We start from the raw sequence: 21,518 nt of genomic DNA, 5'->3' as shown, positions 1-21,518 counted from the left end.
GGTTTAAAAAAAAAAAAAACACTCATGGTGGACAGAACACATCTGCCTTGCTTGCTTTTTATGAATTTACTTTTAAAGTCATAAAGACTGGTGGCGAATTTCTGATGGCAGCCCCTCCCATAGCTACTGATGTCATTGGAACAGGTTCTCGATTGGGCACCGGTACCACGTCAGTGGAAAAGGGCTGTTTGTGTTTTATTCCATTCTTATTGCTGCACATTGAACATTTCAGTCAGCAGCTCTTTGTGGGAGAAAAATAAATCACATTTATCAGTAAATATTTTCCTTTATTTTCTTAAACTGATGCTTGTTTGGTTAAACACTTATTCGTTAGCTGTCGAAAATGTCGTTGCAGCGTATAACCGCAAAACCTTTGTCTTAAAGAATCATCCGTGATGCTCAGAAGACATGTGATGCGTGTCGTCAGATTAACGGTCCTGGATTTCTGATCTGTGCAGCTCCGAGGAGAATGGCGTCAGCCCATCTGTACGCAGACGTCCGAGCCCAGAAGTGACTGCAGTCGCAGCTCCGGAGACTCCACCCAAGGCGGCGTGTGTGGCGGAGGAATCGGTGACCCCGACCCCGCCGCGCTCCACCAGCAAAAATAAACAGCAGCTCAACATCCGCGCCGAGCTGGAGCAGAGGCAGGGAGGGAAACCGCTCCTCAACCTCGTCGTCATCGGTACGTCTTCTCCATCCGCTTCTCCAGCCACTGTATACGTTTGTGGTCTCACGTGATCCAACCTCTTTAACCCTTTAATATTATTGTTGGATATGTTTACTGACTCCTCCATATGTGCAAACTTTAACTGTTAAAGGTCATGTGGATGCCGGGAAGAGCACGCTCATGGGGCACCTCTTATACCTGCTGGGGAACGTCAATAAACGCACCATGCACAAGTACGAGCAGGAGGCCAAGAAAGCTGGCAAGGCGTCTTTCGCTTACGCCTGGGTGCTGGATGAGACCGGAGAGGAGCGAGACAGGTCATTTTCACAAACACACACGTCACGCCTACAGCCCCGGGCTAAAGGATCGTCATTTGTAATGGTTTTATTCTGTTTTTGTTTGGTCTGTGAAGTGAGTAGTAAAGACGACGTCTAGGTTTGAATTGGTTTCCAGAATATTTTTTTCGAAGCCCTCTAGTTGTGCCTTCAAGTCATTTCAGAAATACACTCATTACAAACTTCTGACTTGGGAAACGTGTTGACTCGTCAAACTCGAGGACGTCCAGTTTGCTTCCTGTGACACTGTGTAACTCTATGCATGTTATTTCATAGTTTTCACTTCTTTACTTTTGTTGTATTAAATGAAAACGTGGAAAATAAGGCAAGCAACGTGTACGGGTGGAGTTTTAGCTTTTGGCTGTACGGGTCAGATGATCAGTGGTTCCTTTGTCTGTTGAACCAGACTTAAATTATATATGAACAGAATAACTGTTTTATTCCAGCCACATTCACTGGATTTTGAGAAACGGAGAATTTTTTTTTTTTTTGCAAGTTAATCTTTATACAAAACGTCCAACGATCATTTCTGCTTGGAGCGTAAAAAAAACAGCGAAATGACAGGAGCAATTTGTGAAAAATGAAAAAAAAAATTCTTGAAAATTTAAGAAAAGAGATGTTCTTACCATCAAATACTTTCATTCTTTTTTTTTTTTCCTTTTTTGTATTTTTGCGGTTTTGGTTTCGAGTCGAGTTTTTATTTCGTCCTCGGTTGGTTCAGCAACACGCTCCGGCATTTTGTTTTTCCCTACTCACGGTATATGAGCTGATATCCTAGTAGTAGAGGAGCCAATCAGAGCACGCGGTTGCTCATCCAGTGAATGTGGATAGAATTTAAAATGTTTTTTTAATAGACTTTAATTACTAGGCGTTCATAAAATATATATTTTTTGTTGTTATTTTAAAAAATATTACTTTACCTTGGTTACCTCGTTTCCTCTGTCTCTTTCTTGACTATCTCTGCTTCTTGTTTCGCTTTGTCTCTGTCTCATGTGTTGTCTTTTGTTTTCAGCGCTTTCTGTTTTGTCTGTCTGTCTTTCTTGCTTCGATGACTGTTTTTCTGTCTGTCTGTCATGCTTTTTGTCACCGTCATTCTCCTCTCTCTCTCACGTTCTTTCTGTTGCTGTCTCTCTGGTTCGGTCTGTTTGTCCATCTGTTCTCTCTCACTCTGTCCCTCCTTGCTTTCTCTTTCTTCTCTCGTGTGTGTCTCTCGTCTCTCTGGTTCGGTCTGTTTGTCCATCTGTTGTTCTCTCTCTCTCTCTCTCTCTCTCTCTCTCTCTCTCTCTCTCTCTCTCTCTCACTCTGTCCCTCCTTTCTCTCTCTCTCTCAGAGGGGTGACCATGGATGTGGGCCTGACCAAGTTTGAGACCAACTCCAAAGTTGTGACTCTGATGGATGCACCAGGACACAAAGACTTCATTCCTAATATGATCACTGGAGCAGCACAGGTATTACACATGAAGGCCCTGGGGTGGGTGGGTGGGTGTGTGTGTGTTTTAGTGACTTTGCAAAATTTTGGTTCTGAAAGTCTGAATGAAATCTTTGCTTTGTAGATCAGGGTGGCACCACAACTCTCTGTATGAGTGTGTTCCTTCTGTTTGGGCTTGTGTGAATGAATGAAATTACTCACGGTCTACTGGCCGGATTTACTCATTTCCTTGTGTGGCTGCTGAGTAAGGTGTTTGGTAGAGAGAAAGCTGTCGTTCTGGGTGCGTGTGGCTGTGTGTGCATGTGGCTGTGTGTGCACTGAGAAAAGGGGCTTCACTGGGGAGAAAGTGTGTGTGTGTGTGTCTGTGTTTTTGGGGGTTTCATTCTCATAAATAATAAGCGAGCTGTTTTTCAAGTTCAAATTTAACGATCTTTTGAATGTATTTTCAAGCACCGGGGGATTTTTTTTTTGGTAGAATAGAATGCAAAGCTTGTACAGAGATTGCATTGTGGTACAAAAGTATCATCACCTGCTTCATATTTAAGTTTAAAAATTCAGAAATTGGCACAATTTATATAAAAAAAATACATGCAAAGTACAAAAATAAAACAAAAAAATATATAAGGTGTTGGGGAAAATTCACCACCCAGAGAAAGGTCATGTGGTGTCACCATACATTACTGAAAAAAAAATTTGTCATTTCTCTTTATAGAAATGGGTAGAAATGTCTGATTTGTGTAAGACACTGCAATTTTTCTTTTTTTTTAAACATTTCTTGCACATGTCCATATTTTAAACATTTTAAAAATCCCATTTGTCATTAAAAGAGAAAATGATATAAAACCACAAAACGAAGCCATTCATGCATTATATAAGCTGTTGCAGTTACAGCTCTTTCCTAATTGCACAATTTTACACCTAATTAATTAATTTATTTAAATGCATCATCTCTCTGGTTGCACAATGTGACTGAATGATTGTCACCTGATTTTCAGGCTCCTTTCAGATTAAATGGGCATCTACTTGGGCACCCAGATAATCCCTTTGTGCTTGAACTTGGACTTGTACACACACTTTTAAATAAATAATAAACACTGCAATCCCGCTATATATAACGAACTCCCTAGAGGGCGTCCAGATGGTTCGTTATACCGAAAAGTTCGTAATACTGAAATGGACCCACTTGTCACACCAAATACTCAAGTTTTATACGCAAAATTTTAGGTGCGTTTTCATTATTATGAATTTCTCCTTCTGAGTCACTGCCACAGTTCAATGACTGAGTTAAAGGATCACGAACCGAGGCGATGATGAACCGAGGCGATGATTGATTTCTTCGTCTGTTATGGAAATGACGGAGGTTCCTGGTGTATCGTATCCACCCACTGATTCGCTATGTTTATAAATCTTCACCATTCAGTTCATTCATGTGTCGCAAATCACCGATGTCATTTATGTTGGCCTCAGGGTGGGTCTTTGGGAAGGGGTTATAAAGACATCGCTGGTGCGCTTTAACTAGGTGTTAAGTTTAGCGGTATCAGCAGTCATTTCGTCCTTTTATCGATCCTTTGATCACCGCTCTCGATAATTGTTAATGATCGACACCTAAGCTAGGATCGTATCGTTAAGCCTTTGTTTTATGGCGCTAACACATTATATTAACTTGACAGTGGACTTGATTACTTATCGTTTGTCTCTGGGGAAGAGGAGCACATGGCTCAGTGTGTATGGAAGCAGACGAATGATGGATGGAATTCCAGGAAGAGTGTTTATTTACAAACAGTTCAAAAGACAAAGACTGGGCCGTGAAATTGGGAATGGTCACATGAGGCACAAACAGAATGGCAAATGGCGGAGGCAAAACAAAAGGCAGAGTCCAAATACACAAAACAAAGTCAAAACCAGAAAGGCAGTACACAGATGATAAGGCTTGGTAATGTGAGACACTCAGTACAGCGCATATACTTCAAGTCTGTGTGTTTAGAGAGTTTATAAGTGCGCGCTGTGATTGCACTCTAATCCGAAACAGGTGCATGGTAATTAGTCCTCATGGCGCTCAGAGTGCTAACACGTGGATGTGACACAGCAATGTATTTATTTATTTTTTTTGAAGACTCCGACTCAGTTATTAAAAGCAGGGGACAGAAACTTAGTTTGTTATATGCAAAAGTTAATTATCGTGGACTTACATCAGTGTATTATTTTCGTTATTACAAGACCGCCACATCTGAATGGTTTTCTCTTACGACCTCAAAAATACTCCACCTGACCTTGTCATTGCATCATTAAGGTGACTTAGTCTTTTTTTTTTTTAAACTGTGATATCCAGCCCACTCTTTCTGAAAAGCATGCCAAAATCAAAGTCTTTGGTTCTCGGTCATGCCTCATCACATTTATGAATTAGAAGTTGGAAATTTTCAATGAGTTGAATAATTTTTGCAACATTCTCTGAATGTAAAGGTTTCAAAGACACATCATGCCAAACTATTTTATTTAAAATTTTATTTGACTAAATTTGCCGCCTTAATCTGTATCCATGGTCTGATGGTTTCACCATCTGACATAAGGCACAAATGGTTAAAACAAGTTTTATTTTGATTATTTATTCCCATTTTAGAGGTCATGTGGTATCATGTATTTATTAAATTATTATACAGGAAAATATTGGACTTGTATGCCATGGCCTTGACCCACTACCATTTTTGGGTTTAAATCCATTTGAGATGATGATGATATTTCAGGTCATGTGATTACATTTCTTGTGATCAGGCCGTGATGGGTCGACATATTTTCTTTCATTCATTCATAAATAAATAAATAAATAAAAACGAGCTGTTGCAAAGGTTTCTTAAAAACGCTGTGGAAAAACGCCCACCAGTGTTCCAACAGGTCATGAATTTCTGGAATTTCATGGAATTTTTTAAAAGTCTGTTCCTGGCATGGAAAGTCAGAGGGATTTGATGATTTTTGGGCCAAGTCATGGAATCTCAGGGAATTTTGTTTGTCGCATGTTTGTTAAATTTTAGTTGCTGTTTATTAAAATGTAATATTTTCCATGCAGTGTTTTTCTTTATCAGGTTATTTCCGTGTGTTTAAGCATCGAAAACTTTCAGGTTTTTTTTTTTTTTTTTTACAGAAAACATCTGAGAGGGGCTGGACTCTCCACTTCTCTGGAGTCGCCCATGGTGAGCGGCGGCGGGCTGGTGTGGGCTTGCTTATAGCTCCCCAGCTCAGCCGCCATGTGTTGGAGTTTACCCCAGTGAACGAGAGGGTCGCCTGTCTGTGCCTTCGGATTGGGGAGAGGGCTCTTGCTGTTGCTTGTGCCTACAGGTCGAATAGCAGTATAGAGTATCCGGCCTTCTTGGAGTCCCTGGGATAGGTACTGAGAGGTGCTCAGACTGGGGACTCCATTGTGCTACTGGGGGACTTCAATGCTCACGTGGGCGACGACAGTGACACCTGGAGGGGCGTGATTGGGAGGAACGGCCTCCCTGATCTGAACCCAAGTGGTGTTTTGTTATTGGACTTCTGTGCTAGCCACAGTTTGTCCATAACGAACACCATGTTCGAGCATAGGGGTGTCCATAAGTGCACGTGGCACCAGGACACCTTAGGTCGGAGGTCGATAATCAACTTTGTTGTCGTTTCATCTGATCTCCGGCCCTATGTCTTGGACACTCGGGTGAAGAGAGGGGCTGAGCTGTCAACTGATCACCACCTGGTGGTGAGTTGGATCCGCTGGCGGAGGAGGAAGCTGGACAGACCTGGCAGGCCCAAACGTATGGTGAGGGTCTGCTGGGAACGTCTGGCCGAGCACTCTGTCGGGGAGGTCTTTAACTCCCACCTCCGGGAGAGCTTCTCCCAGCTTCCGAGGGAGGCGGGGGACATTGAGTCTGAGTGGACCATGTTCTCTGCCTCCATTGTAGACGCAGCTGTTCAGAGCTGTGGCCGCAAGGTCTCTGGTGCCTGTCGTGGCGGCAATCCCCGAACCCGGTGGTGGACACCAAAAGTAAGGGATGCCGTCAAGCTGAAGGAGTCTTATTGGGCCATGTTGACCTCCGGGACTCCTGAGGCAGCTGACTGGTAACGGCAGGCCAGGCGTGCCGCAGCTCGGGCAGTTGCGGAGGCAGAAACTCGGAACTGGGAGGAGTTCGGGGAGGCCATGGAGAAGGACTATCGGTCAGCCTCGAAGAAATTCTGGCAAACTGTCCGGCGCCTCAGGAGGGGGAAGCAGTACTCTGCCAACACTGTTTACAGTGCGGGTGGGGAGCTGTTGACCTCGACTGGGGATATTGTCGGGCGGTGGGAGGAATACTTTGAGGATCTCCTCAATCCCACCATCATGTCTTCCATAGAGGAGACGGAGGCTGATGACTCAGAGGTGGACATTCGTCCATTACCCGAGCTGAAGTCATTGAGGTGGTTTGCAAGCTCCTCAGTGGCAAGGCACTGGGGGTGGATGAGATCCGCCCTGAGTATCTCAAGTCTCTGGATGTTGTGGGGCTGTCTCGGCTGACACGCCTCTGCAACATCGCGTGGTGGTCGGGGACAGTGCCTCTGGAGTGGCAGACCGGGGTGGTGGTCCCTCTTTTTAAGATAGGGGACCGGAGAGTGTGCTCCAATTATAGGGGAATCACACTTCTCAGCCTCCCAGGGAAGGTTTACTCCAGGGTACTGGAGAGGAGAATTCGACCAATAGTCGAACCTCGGATCCAGGAGGAACAGTGCGGTTTTCGTCCTGGTCGCGGAACACTGGACCAGCTCTATACCCTTCATAGGGTGCTCGAGGGTTCATGGGAGTTTGCCTGGTATTCTGTGGGGGGTGCTTTGGGAGTATGGGGTTCGGAGCTCTTTGCTAAGGGCTGTCCGGTCCCTGTACGAACGGTGCAGGAGTCTGGCTCGTATTGCTGGCAGTAAGTCAGACATGTTCCCAGTGCATGTTGGACTCTGGCAGGGCTGCCCTTTGTCACCGGTTCTGTTCATAATTTTTATGGACAGAATTTCTAGGCGCAGCCAGGGGCCGGAAGGAATCCTGTTTGGGAACCACAGGATTTCATCTCTGCTTTTTGCGGATGATGATGTCCTGTTGGCTTCTTCAAACCAGGACCTTCAGCATGCACTGGGGCGGTTTGCAGCCGAGTGTGAAGTGGCTGGGATGAGAATCAGCACCTCCAAGTCTGAGGCCATGGTTCTTGACTGGAAAAGGGTGGCTTGCCCTCTCCAGGTTGGTGGAGAAGTCCTGCCTCAAGTGGAGGAGTTTAAGTATCTCAGGATCTTGTTCACGAGTGAGGGAAGGATAGAGCGTGAGGTCGACAGGCGGATTGGTGCAGCCTCTGCAGTGATACGGTCGCTCTACCGGTCCGTTGTGGTGAAGGAGCTGAGCCAAAAGGCAAAGCTCTCGATTTACCGGTCAGTCTACGTTCCGACTCTCACCTATGGTCATGAGCTTTGGGTAATGACTGAAAGAACAAGATCGCGGATACAAGCGGCCGAAATGAGTTTCCTTCGCAGGGTGGCTGGGCGCTCCCTTAGAGATAGGGTGAGAAGCACAGTCACTCGGGAGGAGCTCGGAGTAGAGTCGCTGCTCCTCCACATCGAGAGGAATCAGCTGAGGTGGCTCGGGCATCTCTTTAGGATGCCTCCTGGACGCCTCCCTGGGGAGGTGTTCCAGGCATGTCCCCCCGGGAGGAGGCCCCGGGGAAGACCCAGGACACGCTGGAGGGACTATGTCTCTCGGCTGGCCTGGGAACGCCTCGGTGTTCTTCCCAAGGAGCTGGCCGAGGTGTCTGGGGAAAGGGAAGCTTGGGCTTCCATGCTCAGACTGCTGCCTCCGCTACCCGGCCCCGGATAAGCGGATGAAGACGAGATGAGAAAACATCCGTGAGCTCGGAAATAAAGCTTGTAAACTAATGGCTTTCAGATACCGCGGCTGGTTTGTTGTCTTCTCAACGTAAAGGTGGTGTGTTGTTCTGTTCATTATATGCCGTGGAAATTCAGTTTTTTAGTCAGGGGATTTGATGTAGAGTGCGATGCTTGAACAACGACGAATCCCTGTGGCGAGACCGTGGACAAAACTATCGTGTGGACCAAACGGATCAGATGATTTTGGGGGGAAGGAATGCTCAAGCTACTGAGAGAACACAGACCACGCCCAGATTAAACACTACTCTGAGAGTTTATTTAGTTACGAACAGACCTGAACAAATAGCCGTTCTTTAGTGCAGAGAACACTGAAGGCTGGTGTCCTGCTTCATGGGAACGTGAGTGGTGTGCGCTTTTTTGGGGTTTTTTTTGTCTTTCTTTCTTTCTTTCTTTCTTTCTTTCTTTCTTTCTTTCTTTCTGCCTTTCTTTCTTTCTTTCTTTCTGCCTTTCTTTCTTTCTTTCTTTCTTTCTTTCTTTCTTTCTTTCTTTCTTTCTTTTCTGCCTTTCTTTCTTTCTTTCTTTCTTTCTTTCTTTCTTTCTTTCTTTCTTTCTTTCTGCCTTTCTTTCTTTCTTTCTTTCTTTCTTTCTTTCTTTCTTTCTTTCTTTCTGCCTTTCTTTCTTTCTGCCTTTCTTTCTTTCTGCCTTTCTTTCTGCCTTTCTTTCTTTCTTTCTTTCTTTCTTTCTTTCTTTCTTTCTGCCTTTCTTTCTTTCTGCCTTTCTTTCTTTCTGCCTTTCTTTCTTTCTTTCTGCCTTTCTGCCTTTCTTTCTGCCTTTCTTTCTTTCTTTCTTTCTTTCTTTCTTTCTTTCTTTCTTTCTTTCTTTCTGCCTTTCTCTTTCTTTCTTTCTTTCTTTCTTTCTTTCTGCCTTTCTCTTTCTTTCTTTCTTTCTTTCTTTCTTTCTTTCTGCCTTTCTGCCTTTCTTTCTTTCTTTCTTTCTTTCTTTCTTTCTTTCTTTCTTTCTGCCTTTCTTTCTTTCTTTCTTTCTTTCTTTCTGCCTTTCTGCCTTTCTTTCTTTCTTTCTGCCTTTCTTTCTTTCTTTCTTTCTTTCTTTCTTTCTTTCTTTCTTTCTTTCTTTCTTTCTTTCTTTCTGCCTTTCTTTCTGCCTTTCTTTCTTTCTGCCTTTCTTTCTTTCTTTCTTTCTTTCTTTCTTTCTTTCTGCCTTTCTGCCTTTCTGCCTTTCTTTCTGCCTTTCTTTCTTTCTTTCTTTCTTTCTTTCTTTCTTTCTTTCTTTCTTTCTTTCTTTCTGCCTTTCTTTCTTTCTTTCTTTCTTTCTTTCTTTCTTTCTTTCTTTCTTTCTTTCTTTCTGCCTTTCTTTCTTTCTGCCTTTCTTTCTTTCTTTCTTTCTTTCTTTCTTTCTTTCTGCCTTTCTTTCTGCCTTTCTTTCTTTCTTTCTTTCTTTCTTTCTTTCTTTCTGCCTTTCTTTCTTTCTTTCTTTCTTTCTTTCTTTCTTTCTTTCTTTCTTTCTGCCTTTCTTTCTTTCTGCCTTTCTTTCTTTCTGCCTTTCTTTCTTTCTTTCTTTCTTTCTTTCTTTCTTTCTTTCTGCCTTTCTTTCTTTCTGCCTTTCTTTCTTTCTTTCTTTCTTTCTTTCTTTCTTTCTTTCTTTCTGCCTTTCTTTCTTCCTTTCTTTCTTTCTTTCTGCCTTTCTGCCTTTCTTTCTTTCTTTCTTTCTTTCTTTCTGCCTTTCTTTCTGCCTTTCTTTCTTTCTTTCTTTCTTTCTTTCTTTCTTTCTTTCTTTCTTTCTGCCTTTCTGCCTTTCTTTCTTTCTTTCTTTCTGCCTTTCTTTCTGCCTTTCTTTCTTTCTGCCTTTCTGCCTTTCTTTCTTTCTTTCTTTCTTTCTTTCTTTCTTTCTTTCTTTCTTTCTGCCTTTCTTTCTTTCTTTCTTTCTTTCTTTCTGCCTTTCTTTCTTTCTTTCTTTCTTTCTTTCTTTCTTTCTTTCTTTCTTTCTTTCTTTCTTTCTGCCTTTCTTTCTTTCTTTCTTTCTTTCTTTCTGCCTTTCTTTCTTTCTCTTTCTTTCTTTCTTTCTGCCTTTCTTTCTGCCTTTCTTTCTTTCTTTCTTTCTTTCTTTCTTTCTTTCTTTCTGCCTTTCTTTCTTTCTCTTTCTTTCTTTCTTTCTGCCTTTCTTTCTGCCTTTCTTTCTTTCTTTCTTTCTTTCTTTCTTTCTTTCTTTCTTTCTGCCTTTCTTTCTTTCTGCCTTTCTGCCTTTCTTTCTTTCTTTCTTTCTGCCTTTCTTTCTTTCTGCCTTTCTTTCTTTCTTTCTTTCTTTCTTTCTTTCTTTCTTTCTTTCTTTCTTTCTTTCTGCCTTTCTTTCTTTCTGCCTTTCTTTCTGCCTTTCTTTCTTTCTTTCTTTCTTTCTTTCTTTCTTTCTTTCTTTCTTTCTTTCTGCCTTTCTTTCTTTCTTTCTTTCTTTCTTTCTTTCTGCCTTTCTTTCTTTCTGCCTTTCTGCCTTTCTTTCTTTCTTTCTTTCTTTCTTTCTTTCTGCCTTTCTTTCTTTCTGCCTTTCTGCCTTTCTTTCTTTCTTTCTTTCTTTCTTTCTTTCTTTCTTTCTTTCTGCCTTTCTTTCTTTCTGCCTTTCTTTCTTTCTTTCTTTCTTTCTTTCTTTCTTTCTTTCTTTCTTTCTTTCTTTCTTTCTGCCTTTCTGCCTTTCTTTCTTTCTTTCTTTCTTTCTTTCTTTCTTTCTTTCTGCCTTTCTTTCTTTCTGCCTTTCTTTCTTTCTGCCTTTCTTTCTTTCTGCCTTTCTTTCTTTCTTTCTTTCTTTCTTTCTTTCTTTCTTTCTTTCTTTCTTTCTTTCTTTCTTTCTTTCTGCCTTTCTTTCTTTCTTTCTTTCTTTCTTTCTGCCTTTCTTTCTTTCTTTCTTTCTTTCTTTCTTTCTTTCTTTCTTTCTTTCTTTCTTTCTTTCTGCCTTTCTTTCTTTCTTTCTTTCTGCCTTTCTGCCTTTCTTTCTTTCTTTCTTTCTTTCTTTCTTTCTTTCTTTCTTTCTTTCTTTCTTTCTTTCTGCCTTTCTTTCTTTCTGCCTTTCTGCCTTTCTTTCTTTCTTTCTTTCTTTCTTTCTTTCTTTCTTTCTTTCTTTCTTTCTTTCTTTCTTTCTGCCTTTCTTTCTTTCTGCCTTTCTGCCTTTCTTTCTTTCTGCCTTTCTGCCTTTCTGCCTTTCTTTCTTTCTTTCTTTCTTTCTTTCTTTCTTTCTTTCTTTCTGCCTTTCTTTCTTTCTGCCTTTCTTTCTTTCTGCCTTTCTGCCTTTCTTTCTTTCTTTCTTTCTTTCTTTCTTTCTTTCTTTCTTTCTTTCTTTCTTTCTTTCTTTCTTTCTTTCTTTCTTTCTGCCTTTCTTTCTTTCTTTCTGCCTTTCTTTCTTTCTCTTTCTTTCTTTCTTTCTTTCTTTCTTTCTTTCTTTCTTTCTTTCTGCCTTTCTTTCTGCCTTTCTTTCTTTCTTTCTTTCTTTCTTTCTTTCTTTCTTTCTTTCTTTCTTTCTTTCTTTCTTTCTTTCTGCCTTTCTTTCTTTCTTTCTGCCTTTCTTTCTGCCTTTCTGCCTTTCTGCCTTTCTTTCTTTCTTTCTTTCTTTCTTTCTTTCTTTCTTTCTTTCTTTCTGCCTTTCTTTCTGCCTTTCTTTCTTTCTTTCTTTCTTTCTTTCTTTCTTTCTTTCTTTCTTTCTGCCTTTCTTTCTGCCTTTCTTTCTTTCTTTCTTTCTTTCTTTCTTTCTTTCTTTCTTTCTTTCTTTCTTTCTTTCTGCCTTTCTGCCTTTCTTTCTTTCTTTCTTTCTTTCTTTCTTTCTTTCTTTCTTTCTTTCTTTCTTTCTGCCTTTCTTTCTGCCTTTCTTTCTGCCTTTCTTTCTTTCTTTCTTTCTTTCTGCCTTTCTTTCTTTCTGCCTTTCTTTCTTTCTTTCTGCCTTTCTTTCTTTCTGCCTTTCTTTCTTTCTTTCTGCCTTTCTTTCTTTCTTTCTTTCTTTCTTTCTTTCTTTCTTTCTTTCTGCCTTTCTTTCTTTCTTTCTGCCTTTCTTTCTTTCTGTCTTTCTTTCTTTCTTTCTTTCTTTCTTTCTTTCTTTCTTTCTTTCTTTCTTTCTTTCTTTCTTTCTTTCTTTCTTTCTTTCTTTCTTTCTTTCTTTCTTTCTGCCTTTCTTTCTTTCTTTCTTTCTTTCTTTCTTTCTTTCTTTCTTTCTTTCTGCCTTTCTTTCTTTCTTTCTTTCTTTCTTTCTTTCTTTCTTTCTGCCTTTCTTTCTTTCTTTCTTTCTTTCTTTCTGCCTTTCCTTCCCTCCATCCTTCCGCCCCGCCTCCTCTCCGGCCAGCTCACTCACAGAATCCATACTCCTCTGAATTCATGTGACAGGAAGTTGACCTCAATTTCAAAACGCAAAATGTTGTGTTGCAGGTGATTTTCCCAAAAAACCCCACAAAAAAAACCAATCGCTCAAATTGTGTCATGTTATAGAGCAGCATGTGAATTTTATTTCTGTTTCTCACAGTTTTTGAGTGAGTGCCATCTCTTCTTATTAATGGCTGTGGTGAGATTTTTCAGGGCCTTCTAGAAGAGTCAGACTGAAACTTGATCTTTGGACATAATTGTGCCTCCAGGATAACCTCGATCAGATGATGTGCTGACTAACTGTTTAAAATTCAACCCGGACTCGTGTTCTCTGTGCTCCTGAGGGGTGTGATAGTGAAATGATGTGGTCTGAATGGTGTGAGGATCAGAGCTGGCGAAGCTGTAAATATGTAACTGATTCAAAGTCCTGGTTTTAAGAATCATTTGGAGTATAATCTTGATTGATCTTACTCAGTTAATGATGCAATTTTGCACTTCCATGAGCTTATCTCGCGCCCTGCGGTTGTAACTAATTTACTCAAATAAGTCGTCACTCCTGAAGTGACTTTTTCAGGCTACAGTACATTATTGTATTGTGGGTGATGAATACGAATCGATTTGCATAAAAAGGCAAAAGAGCAGATGATGTTTGGTTCGTATTGGGTATGTTTAACACTCTGGCGGCTGTGTATGTGTGTTTAGGCAGATGTAGCCGTGCTGGTGGTGGATGCCAGTCGGGGAGAGTTCGAGGCTGGGTTTGAGGCCGGTGGTCAGACCAGGGAACACGCTCTCCTCGTTCGATCTCTTGGTGTCACACAACTCGCTATCGCTGTCAACAAGATGGACCAGGTGAGTAACCATGGTGACCACAACATCCACACTTACCACAGTGTCAATCAAAATTTCCCTCAGCCTCTGAGAACTCCTTCTCTGCTTTTCTCTCATCGTGTGTGTGTGTGTGTGTGACCATGACCTCAGGTGAACTGGCAGCAGTCGAGGTTCCAAGAAATAATTTCCAAACTTGGCCAGTTTCTGAAGCAGGCCGGTTTCAAGGTAAGACACAGTGCTTTAGTTTGACGCACAAATGTAAATGCGATGATCTTTTCACAACAGATGCTGAGAGTTTCTGCGTTTGCACCTCTGAGAAATGCAACACAGATTTTTATCACAGGAATGACTCATTTAATACACTGGAGTTCAGGGAAACTCATCATCATCTAAAACTACAGCTTCATAATACCAGGAAATTAATGCAAGTGTGCCGATTATCATCTGCTGATTTGTCCTCAATATTCTGAAATGAGAGACAAAAGTTTCCTCATCTGTAGAAGATTGCTGCAGGGAGAAACACTGGTGGGGGAAAAGTGTTTGAAATTACAGGAACATTTTTTTAAACATACAGGGTTAGTCAAAATTATGTTAACACTTAAATGGGCGAAACCAATTATTCATAAAATATGCATCATATGTGCAAGATGATTTACAGGACGGTCTCAACCTCTTCCCCATCGTGTTCAACACACAAACCAGCAGTGGTGTAGTGGAGATTTTTAAAGTGGGGGTACGCGATTCGTGACGTCATCGATTTGATATCATGTCAGAAGCGGTAGCCTTTGTTTGGTCGCCTATGTTTGGTATGAATGATTTGTATAAATGTTACGTTCTTTTAAGGGCACAAGAAGACACTTTTTTTCAGACATTTTTATGTGTGCAATTTTCATTCGTGTTTGTCAGTACAGCCCAACTGTTATGGCGAAAAGCCGCGGTTTATTTTGTCTCCAATAAATATGCCGAAATGGCTAAAGAGGAACAAATTCGCCTTCTCCTTCCGAATGCATCGTCGTAGACAGCACCACTCTGCTGCTGGAACTCAACATAAACCTTGCATAGGTTTAACATGGACTATCAGGCGTGAAGCCAAAATATTGGAAATTATGATACACAAACACCTTTGTTCATGTTCGATTCATGTTCATTTGAGCCGAGCTGCATTCGGAATTCGATATTTTTACTAGCCTGCTTACTGCCGTGGCAACAGCTACAGCATGTGTCCAGAAGTAAAAAAAAAAGTCACGTCACGTCACTCACATCGCATACAAACCAGCAATGGGCTGAAATTTATTATAAAAGGCACCAATCGAATAAATCAAGCATTTAGTCTGGCGCAATTGAGGCACCTTCGTATACAAAATACATGACATGCAGCCATTGGGTTAAGCCCTACCATGCACTCCTTCTTAAAGACTTGAGTATTTCTTTAAATTTATTGTCGTTTCACATTTTTGGATGTACAACAAAACACTAAACAGGAAGGCCACAAAGATTATGAATTTCAAATCATATATATAATCAGTGTTGGGCACGTTACTTTCAAAAAGTAATTAGTTATAGTTACTAGTTACTTTTCCCAAAAAGTAACTGAGTTAGTAACGGAGTTACTTTGTCATGAAAGTAACTAATTACCAGGGAAAGTAATTATTCCGTTACATTTTGTTCCCCCTCAAAAAAAATCAAATTCAATTAGTGTAATCATAATAAAAGTGAATGTTAAATGTGTTTAATGACTGAAATGGACACTTAACAGAACCAATTAGTAACGTTATCTACACTATATTAATATTTTTGTGGGACAATGTGAGATAAGACATCTATCAAATTTAATATATTTTTGTAGTTATTAAAATTGTTACTAATTACTGGCCACTGACGAGGACAAACGCTTTGTTCCTCGACATAATGTGCATTGCACGTAGACACTCTTGCCTTTTATTTCAAGTAATGAAAAGTAGTGGCTGTATTTCCAGTGTGAAAGCGCAGTGCTGGGCTGACCGCTCGCCATTGCTGGGTCTTCCGATTGAAAGAGCGCGCAGTAGTGCAGTAGGCGTGGCCTACCTACGTATGTTGTCCAAATCTACTCTGATTGGCTTACTGTGCCGTTGTCTCGTGTCTCCCCGCCCCACACGAAAGCAGAGTAAAGAAAGGCTGAACGAGCAGCGTGCCAGATGAGAACAGCTTTAATAAAGTAACGCATAGTATTTTATTGTAAGTAACGGGAACGGCGTTATAACGATGTAAAAAGTAATTAGTTAGATTACTCGTTACTAAAAAAAGTAACGCCGTTATTTCTAACGCCGTTATTCCCATCACTGTATATAATACAGTATGTGGTGAAATTATCCGCGTAAGGATGACCAGGCAGGCGATTATATCAGTTCTGTTGCCCTCTCGGTGCTGCTACCATGAACGCCCGGAAATCTCACACACCACACACACACACACAGACCCTACTGTTATTATTAGGCTATTCAAAATCATAGGCCTATACTGAGCAAAAATCGCATTAGAACTTCAAAGATCATAAAGCATTAAACCGACAGATGGCGGAGTCAACCGTTTACATAATTCTAATATCTCGGCTGCGTTTAGAATGCATTCTACTTTGCGTCGCTACGTTTTACGTAACGTTCGATTGGGGGGGCATTGATGATGAGCACAAAGGCACGTGTCATTTACTGTAGAGCGTATAAACTCAGGCCATTGAATGACAGTTTTTTTTTTTTTTTTTGAATCTCACCTCGGGAGAAGTGGGTGGACGGCGTACCCCCGCGTACCACGCCCACTACACCCCTGCAAACCAGTGAGCAACAGGACCGTTTAATCTGTCACCCATGGCATACGTCTATCTGCAGGAGAAAAATAATCCATTGGTGTTAGCATAATTTTGACTCACCCTTTATAGAACATTTTTACCTTTGATTTCTCATTGCTTCTTATTTGATTTTAGTTGAGTTCGTGATTTGTAGGATAACCTGCATGCATGACCATGATTCTTCTACAAAGAGGAATATGTAGAAGGATCGACGACTTGACGACTCTCAGATCGAAAACTTGAATCGACAAATCACAGACTCGATGAATTGCAGACTCGAAGATTGAAAACTCGAAGACTCGACGAATCGCAAATTTGAAGAATCAAAGACTCGACGATCGAAAACTTGAATTGACGGATCGCAGACTCGAAGATCAAAAACTCGACGATTCGAAGATCGAAAACTTAAAGAACTGACGAATCGCAGACTCGAAGATCGCAGACTCGATGATTGAAAACTTGAAGAATCGACGAATCGCAGACTCGACGACTCGAAGATCGCAGACTCATAACGGAGAAGAATCAAAACGTTGGAGAGGGTTATGAGGGCTTTTGTGCAGGATTACTTAGAAAAAGTATGAAAATTACTCATTTACACACCTGGAAGATTTAGAAATTAATTAATTAAAAAAAAAAGTTTGACACACTGACACTCAAAACATAAAGCTATGCAGTGGCTTGGAAAAGTTTACACCCCCCTGGTAGGCATGTAACAAGTTTTCCATAATTATTTATTTTAACCAAAAAAGGCAATATTTATTTTCCTATTCGTTATCAAATTCAATATTCATTTTGTTAAATGAAAAAAAATCCCTTGTGTTTCATTTTCTTAATAACCAACATTATTATCTGGCACGAGCTACTTCTGGTAAAATTGTGCTCTGATTGGTTCCTTGGCAAGCAGAATTTTCCCATGATGCCTGTGGGTGATTACGGACTTTCTTTCCAAGGCGCCAGTTTTCAGTGTTGCCAAAAAATAAAAACAAAACGATTAAAAAAAAAGATGAATTCAAAATCAAAATGGAATCAAAAACAAGAGTCACAGAGTTGTTCAAGAAATGAGCAACGAAGAGCTTTCAGAAACCATGAACAGAAATTCGGTTTTGAAACCGTTAGCCGTTTATTCTGCATGCGTGACTTAACTACGTTACAAATATGATGTGAATGAAAGCAGCGTCACGCCTCGTTATAATGACCATCTATTTTAATCTGAGAAATAAAAACACCAGAAAATAAACTCCTTATTAACCTCACTTGCTCAGTCTTTATGGGAAAATATCAGACCTCGGTCCGTACTGTCAAGACCTCGGTCTGGTATTTTCCCGTAAAGACCGAGCAAGCGAGCTTAATAAGGACTTAATTATTTACCCACATTTGTAAAGGTTGGAGTAAAATATAATCACACACTAACTAAAATATTCCTTTTATTAAAAATGAAAAAGTTAATAAATAGACCTTCTGGGTGTTTTCACAGCTTTAGAGCTGTGTTACTTCCTCCTACGGCAAAGTCATGCATATTCTCGCCATTATCTCCTTGTTGACAGTTAGATCGGGCCGGACGGGAAAATATTTGTCTCGACGTCATGCTGCTGTACAATCCGAGCGTAGCGAATTTTGATTTCTGCAACACGCTTACCATTTTGATGGTGCAAAATGATTTTTTTTTTTTAAATTGTGACGAACTTTGTTACTTAAGGCAAAACCTCACCTCCTCAGAAATCGTGAGTGTGCATAAGTATTCACTCCCCGAAAGACAATACTTCGGAGCAAAAGGTGGCAAAACTGCTCCAGTTCCTTCAAATTCGACAGGTTTACGTTGTGTTTCATTTGACTCACCTTTGCACTTTCACTTTTTTCTGCACTAACGGCATGAAGATCAAAGCACTCGTGGGTGTGCTCTTATAGGAAAATAATGAAGGAAGCAGTTGTGTGATATGGCCAGACACAATCCACAGTTCCAGTTAGCACTCTAAAGTTGATTATTTTGACATAACATCATGTCACGGTGTGCTTTATTCATTGTTCATAATACTTTTTTTAAAATAAAGAACGAGAGTTTAATCCATTTATAGTTGCGTTGTGTTTTCCATAGACAAAACCAGATGTTCTTGGCACTTACTTTATAACAGCTGGAAATGTAGTTCTTGTAACATCTAAGGCAAAAAATGCGTAGCTGAAGATGGTCATGAAGGAAAATTGAGTAAATGTACGCTTTCTGAAATATAAAATGCTTTGTCGTGTAATTATATATGATTGAGTGTTTATCTGTGATTGTGGAGTAGATAATGCGTTCTCGTGTTAAACTGTCGTTTGCACTGTGATTTACAGGAGTCTGATGTGTATTACGTCCCCACGAGTGGTCTTTCAGGACAGAATCTCACCACCAAGAGCGCAGAAGCAGCGCTCACTTCCTGGTACAAAGGCCCGTGTCTCCTGGAACAGATAGGTGTGTATGTCCATGTGGTGCAGAATCCTCAGAGCACTGCTACACTGATGTTGTGTGTGTGCATGGTGCATAACACACCAGTGTGAGGGACCTGTGCTGGTAGATTAAATAGGATTTTCCAACAGTTAACCCATGAGCGAGTGAACCCACACACAAACGTCTCAACTCGTGATTCCATTGACTCACAAAAAAGTCCCCAGACGGTTAATCCCGAGTCTCGTCCAAGCTCAAAGATCCTGCAGATACGGTGTGTGCAGACGTCTTGGACATCCTCGAATAGAATACAGTGTCGTTTATTCTCATTATGCAACAAAATCAGATGCAATCCTATCAGTGCAACATTGCTCATAAAAAAAATATATATATAATATTGACCGAGTGCAGCGAGGCCGGATCTAACTCGGTCAATAAGCATTTTATCAGAAGACCTTTTAAAACTAACATACACGACGGAAAACGATGAGCAATGGTGTCTGAAAAACGACTCAACTGAGCACAGTGAAAGTGAATTTTATTATCCAGATTTCGGACACAGACCTCACTGAACAAGCTGAAACTGTCGAAAAAAATGGTACTTTCGAGTGAAGAAACTCGCTTGTAGTACTCGTGCATTAACTGCATTCGGACTCGTAAATTAGAGACGGGGACTCAGATTTTTTCTTTGTTTTTTTGTAACATGCCGAAAGATATTTATACTTTATACCTACATTAATTTTTATACTAATTTTGTGCAAGAGAATTCACATTCACCTGTTCATACATCATGTTCAGGAGCAAACGAACGTTAATGGCGCTAAAATGCCTGGAGAGAACGCTGCTAGGGTTGTCTGTTTTGCTTATACAGACTTCTCATGCAGCGGGAAAAAATGCACTGCTACAGTATGTGTTCCATTTGTACAGTAGAACTATCGAGGAGACGACGGGGACAACCTCGAACTTCAAGGAGAACTGAAGGCAAATTTTTTTCTATCAAAATTCTCATTTTATTAAATATCGGAATGCATTGTTGATCGCTATTTTGTCGCTGCTATAGCAAGTTCTGAGTGTTTGAAATATTCTCCGTAATATATCAGTCCATACGTCAAAGCGACGGCCGTAAACGAGATTCGTTGAGACCTGTGCGAGACGTCGTAGGACGGAAGTAAAACGTACAGCGGAAATCAAAGTGGCCGACATCTGCCAACGCTGTCAAAAGACGTGCGCGCCCTCTTTCGAATGCTGATGTGATCAAGCCGGAAGTTTTGTTTGTTTTGATAGCAATCAGGAAAGTTTGAAAAAAGTAGGCAGGAATCGTCATTTAAACTCGTTTTTGTGCAATACTTCGTTTAGAAAACATTTTTCAAAATGGCGGCACTGACACCTGACTGACACTTCATGTTTCGAAGTCTCGCACAAGTCTCGTGAAGATCGCGCGGATAAGCGACGCCTGCCGTGGACCAAACGAACTAAATTCAACACGGCGAAAAACCGAATAGGCCGATAAGTATAATATTTAATTGCAATTAGTTGCCGATATGAGTCACGATATAAGGTTACTAAAACCCAAAACGTAATTGAATAACACGTTAATTAAGAAATAAAGCAAGTTTAAAAATGACTTCAGCTCTCCTTTCAATCGTCATTTGGTAAGACTCCACCCAGAGAAGGAAGTGATGCGCTGTGTTCATTGCTCTGTTGATAGTGGGCGGGGCTTGCTTGCTGAGTGATGAACTAGCTAGTGTTAACCCTCTCATGTTCATTGCTCTGTTGATAGTGGGCGGGGCTTGTTGAGTGATGAACAAGCTTTTTATCTGTAGCCTGTTAACTAAAATGAGGCAGTCGAGCAGGAACGTCAGTCCAACACAGTAGCAGAGACGCTTTCACAGAAAGGCAGCAACAGCCACCGTCACATGGTGTGGACGGAGTCTTGTTCTCGGACTCGACTACAGCACTGATGTATATACAAGGACAACAAGAAGGAAACAATAAAAAATAAACTAAGTACGACATCAACGTTTTCAAAAGATTTCTTGCTGAAGTGAAAGAGGAAAGAGAGACAACTCGTTCCCTCTAAGGAGCTCGACAGCTTGCAATGCAGTTTCTATATACATCTATATACGAAGGAAAAAAAAGGGAATTTAGACTACGAACCTGACGACATCTTTGTCTTCCTTTTTGTGAAGTATTCAACACTATCTTGACGACTACAACAACAACAACAGTAAGATAAGCATCCTGAAAGACGAAGACTTTAAAAAGTCCTGAAGTCCGAGCGCAGAGACCTCAGCAAAAATGGAAAAGGCAACAAACCAAATGTCACAGAAGCCTTGACTGGTGGAGATACTGATCATATTTTTGAAGAAAACAATTTAAAATACTAAAATTCACTTTCACTGTGCTCAGTTGTGTTGCTTGTTTTTCAAAGTAACAATTCAGAGCAAAATGAAAACGGCAGAAGGAAGCGATGGGCACGGGTCTGGGGACGCATACGGCTTTCTCCGGACCCGATTCAGAAATCCGTATCTGCCCAGTCACATGACTTTTCCCAATGGTTTTATTAAGAGCGCACACAAGTCTGTACGGGTCATATGATAAATTATTAAAAATATGCAGGGGAACATATTAAAATTTGTTGGTAAAAACCATCTGTCAATGCTGAATTTTTAGGTGTTTGGACGATAATTGAAAGACTTCCAGTGTATCACAAGATCAGTATCATATTGCTATACTGACTGGCACGCAAGAGGAAATTTAATCCAGGAGTAATTCTTTGGCAACTAGAACCGGCAGAACAACCTTCAT

General features: G+C 40.8%; 1 protein-coding gene across 4 annotated transcripts in view; it reads left to right on the top strand.

Moving 5' to 3' along the window:
• The window catches only part of hbs1l (HBS1-like translational GTPase), a 116,327-nt gene that overhangs the window by 62,222 nt on the left and 32,587 nt on the right, over positions 1–21,518 (top strand). For all 4 annotated transcript variants that reach the window (XM_060938533.1, XM_060938532.1, XM_060938535.1 and 1 more), the window contains 6 exons: positions 459–682; positions 819–984; positions 2,333–2,450; positions 13,345–13,491; positions 13,621–13,695; positions 18,620–18,737. In XM_060938533.1, coding sequence (XP_060794516.1) covers positions 459–682; positions 819–984; positions 2,333–2,450; positions 13,345–13,491; positions 13,621–13,695; positions 18,620–18,737 — 848 coding nt within the window. The remainder of the gene's footprint in view (positions 1–458; positions 683–818; positions 985–2,332; positions 2,451–13,344; positions 13,492–13,620; positions 13,696–18,619; positions 18,738–21,518) is intronic.

Source organism: Neoarius graeffei, chromosome 13 (genome assembly GCF_027579695.1).
Source record: "Neoarius graeffei isolate fNeoGra1 chromosome 13, fNeoGra1.pri, whole genome shotgun sequence".
NCBI lineage: Eukaryota > Metazoa > Chordata > Actinopteri > Siluriformes > Ariidae > Neoarius > Neoarius graeffei.
Note: the sequence above shows the minus strand (reverse complement) of the source record. Positions and strands in the feature narration are given on the sequence as shown.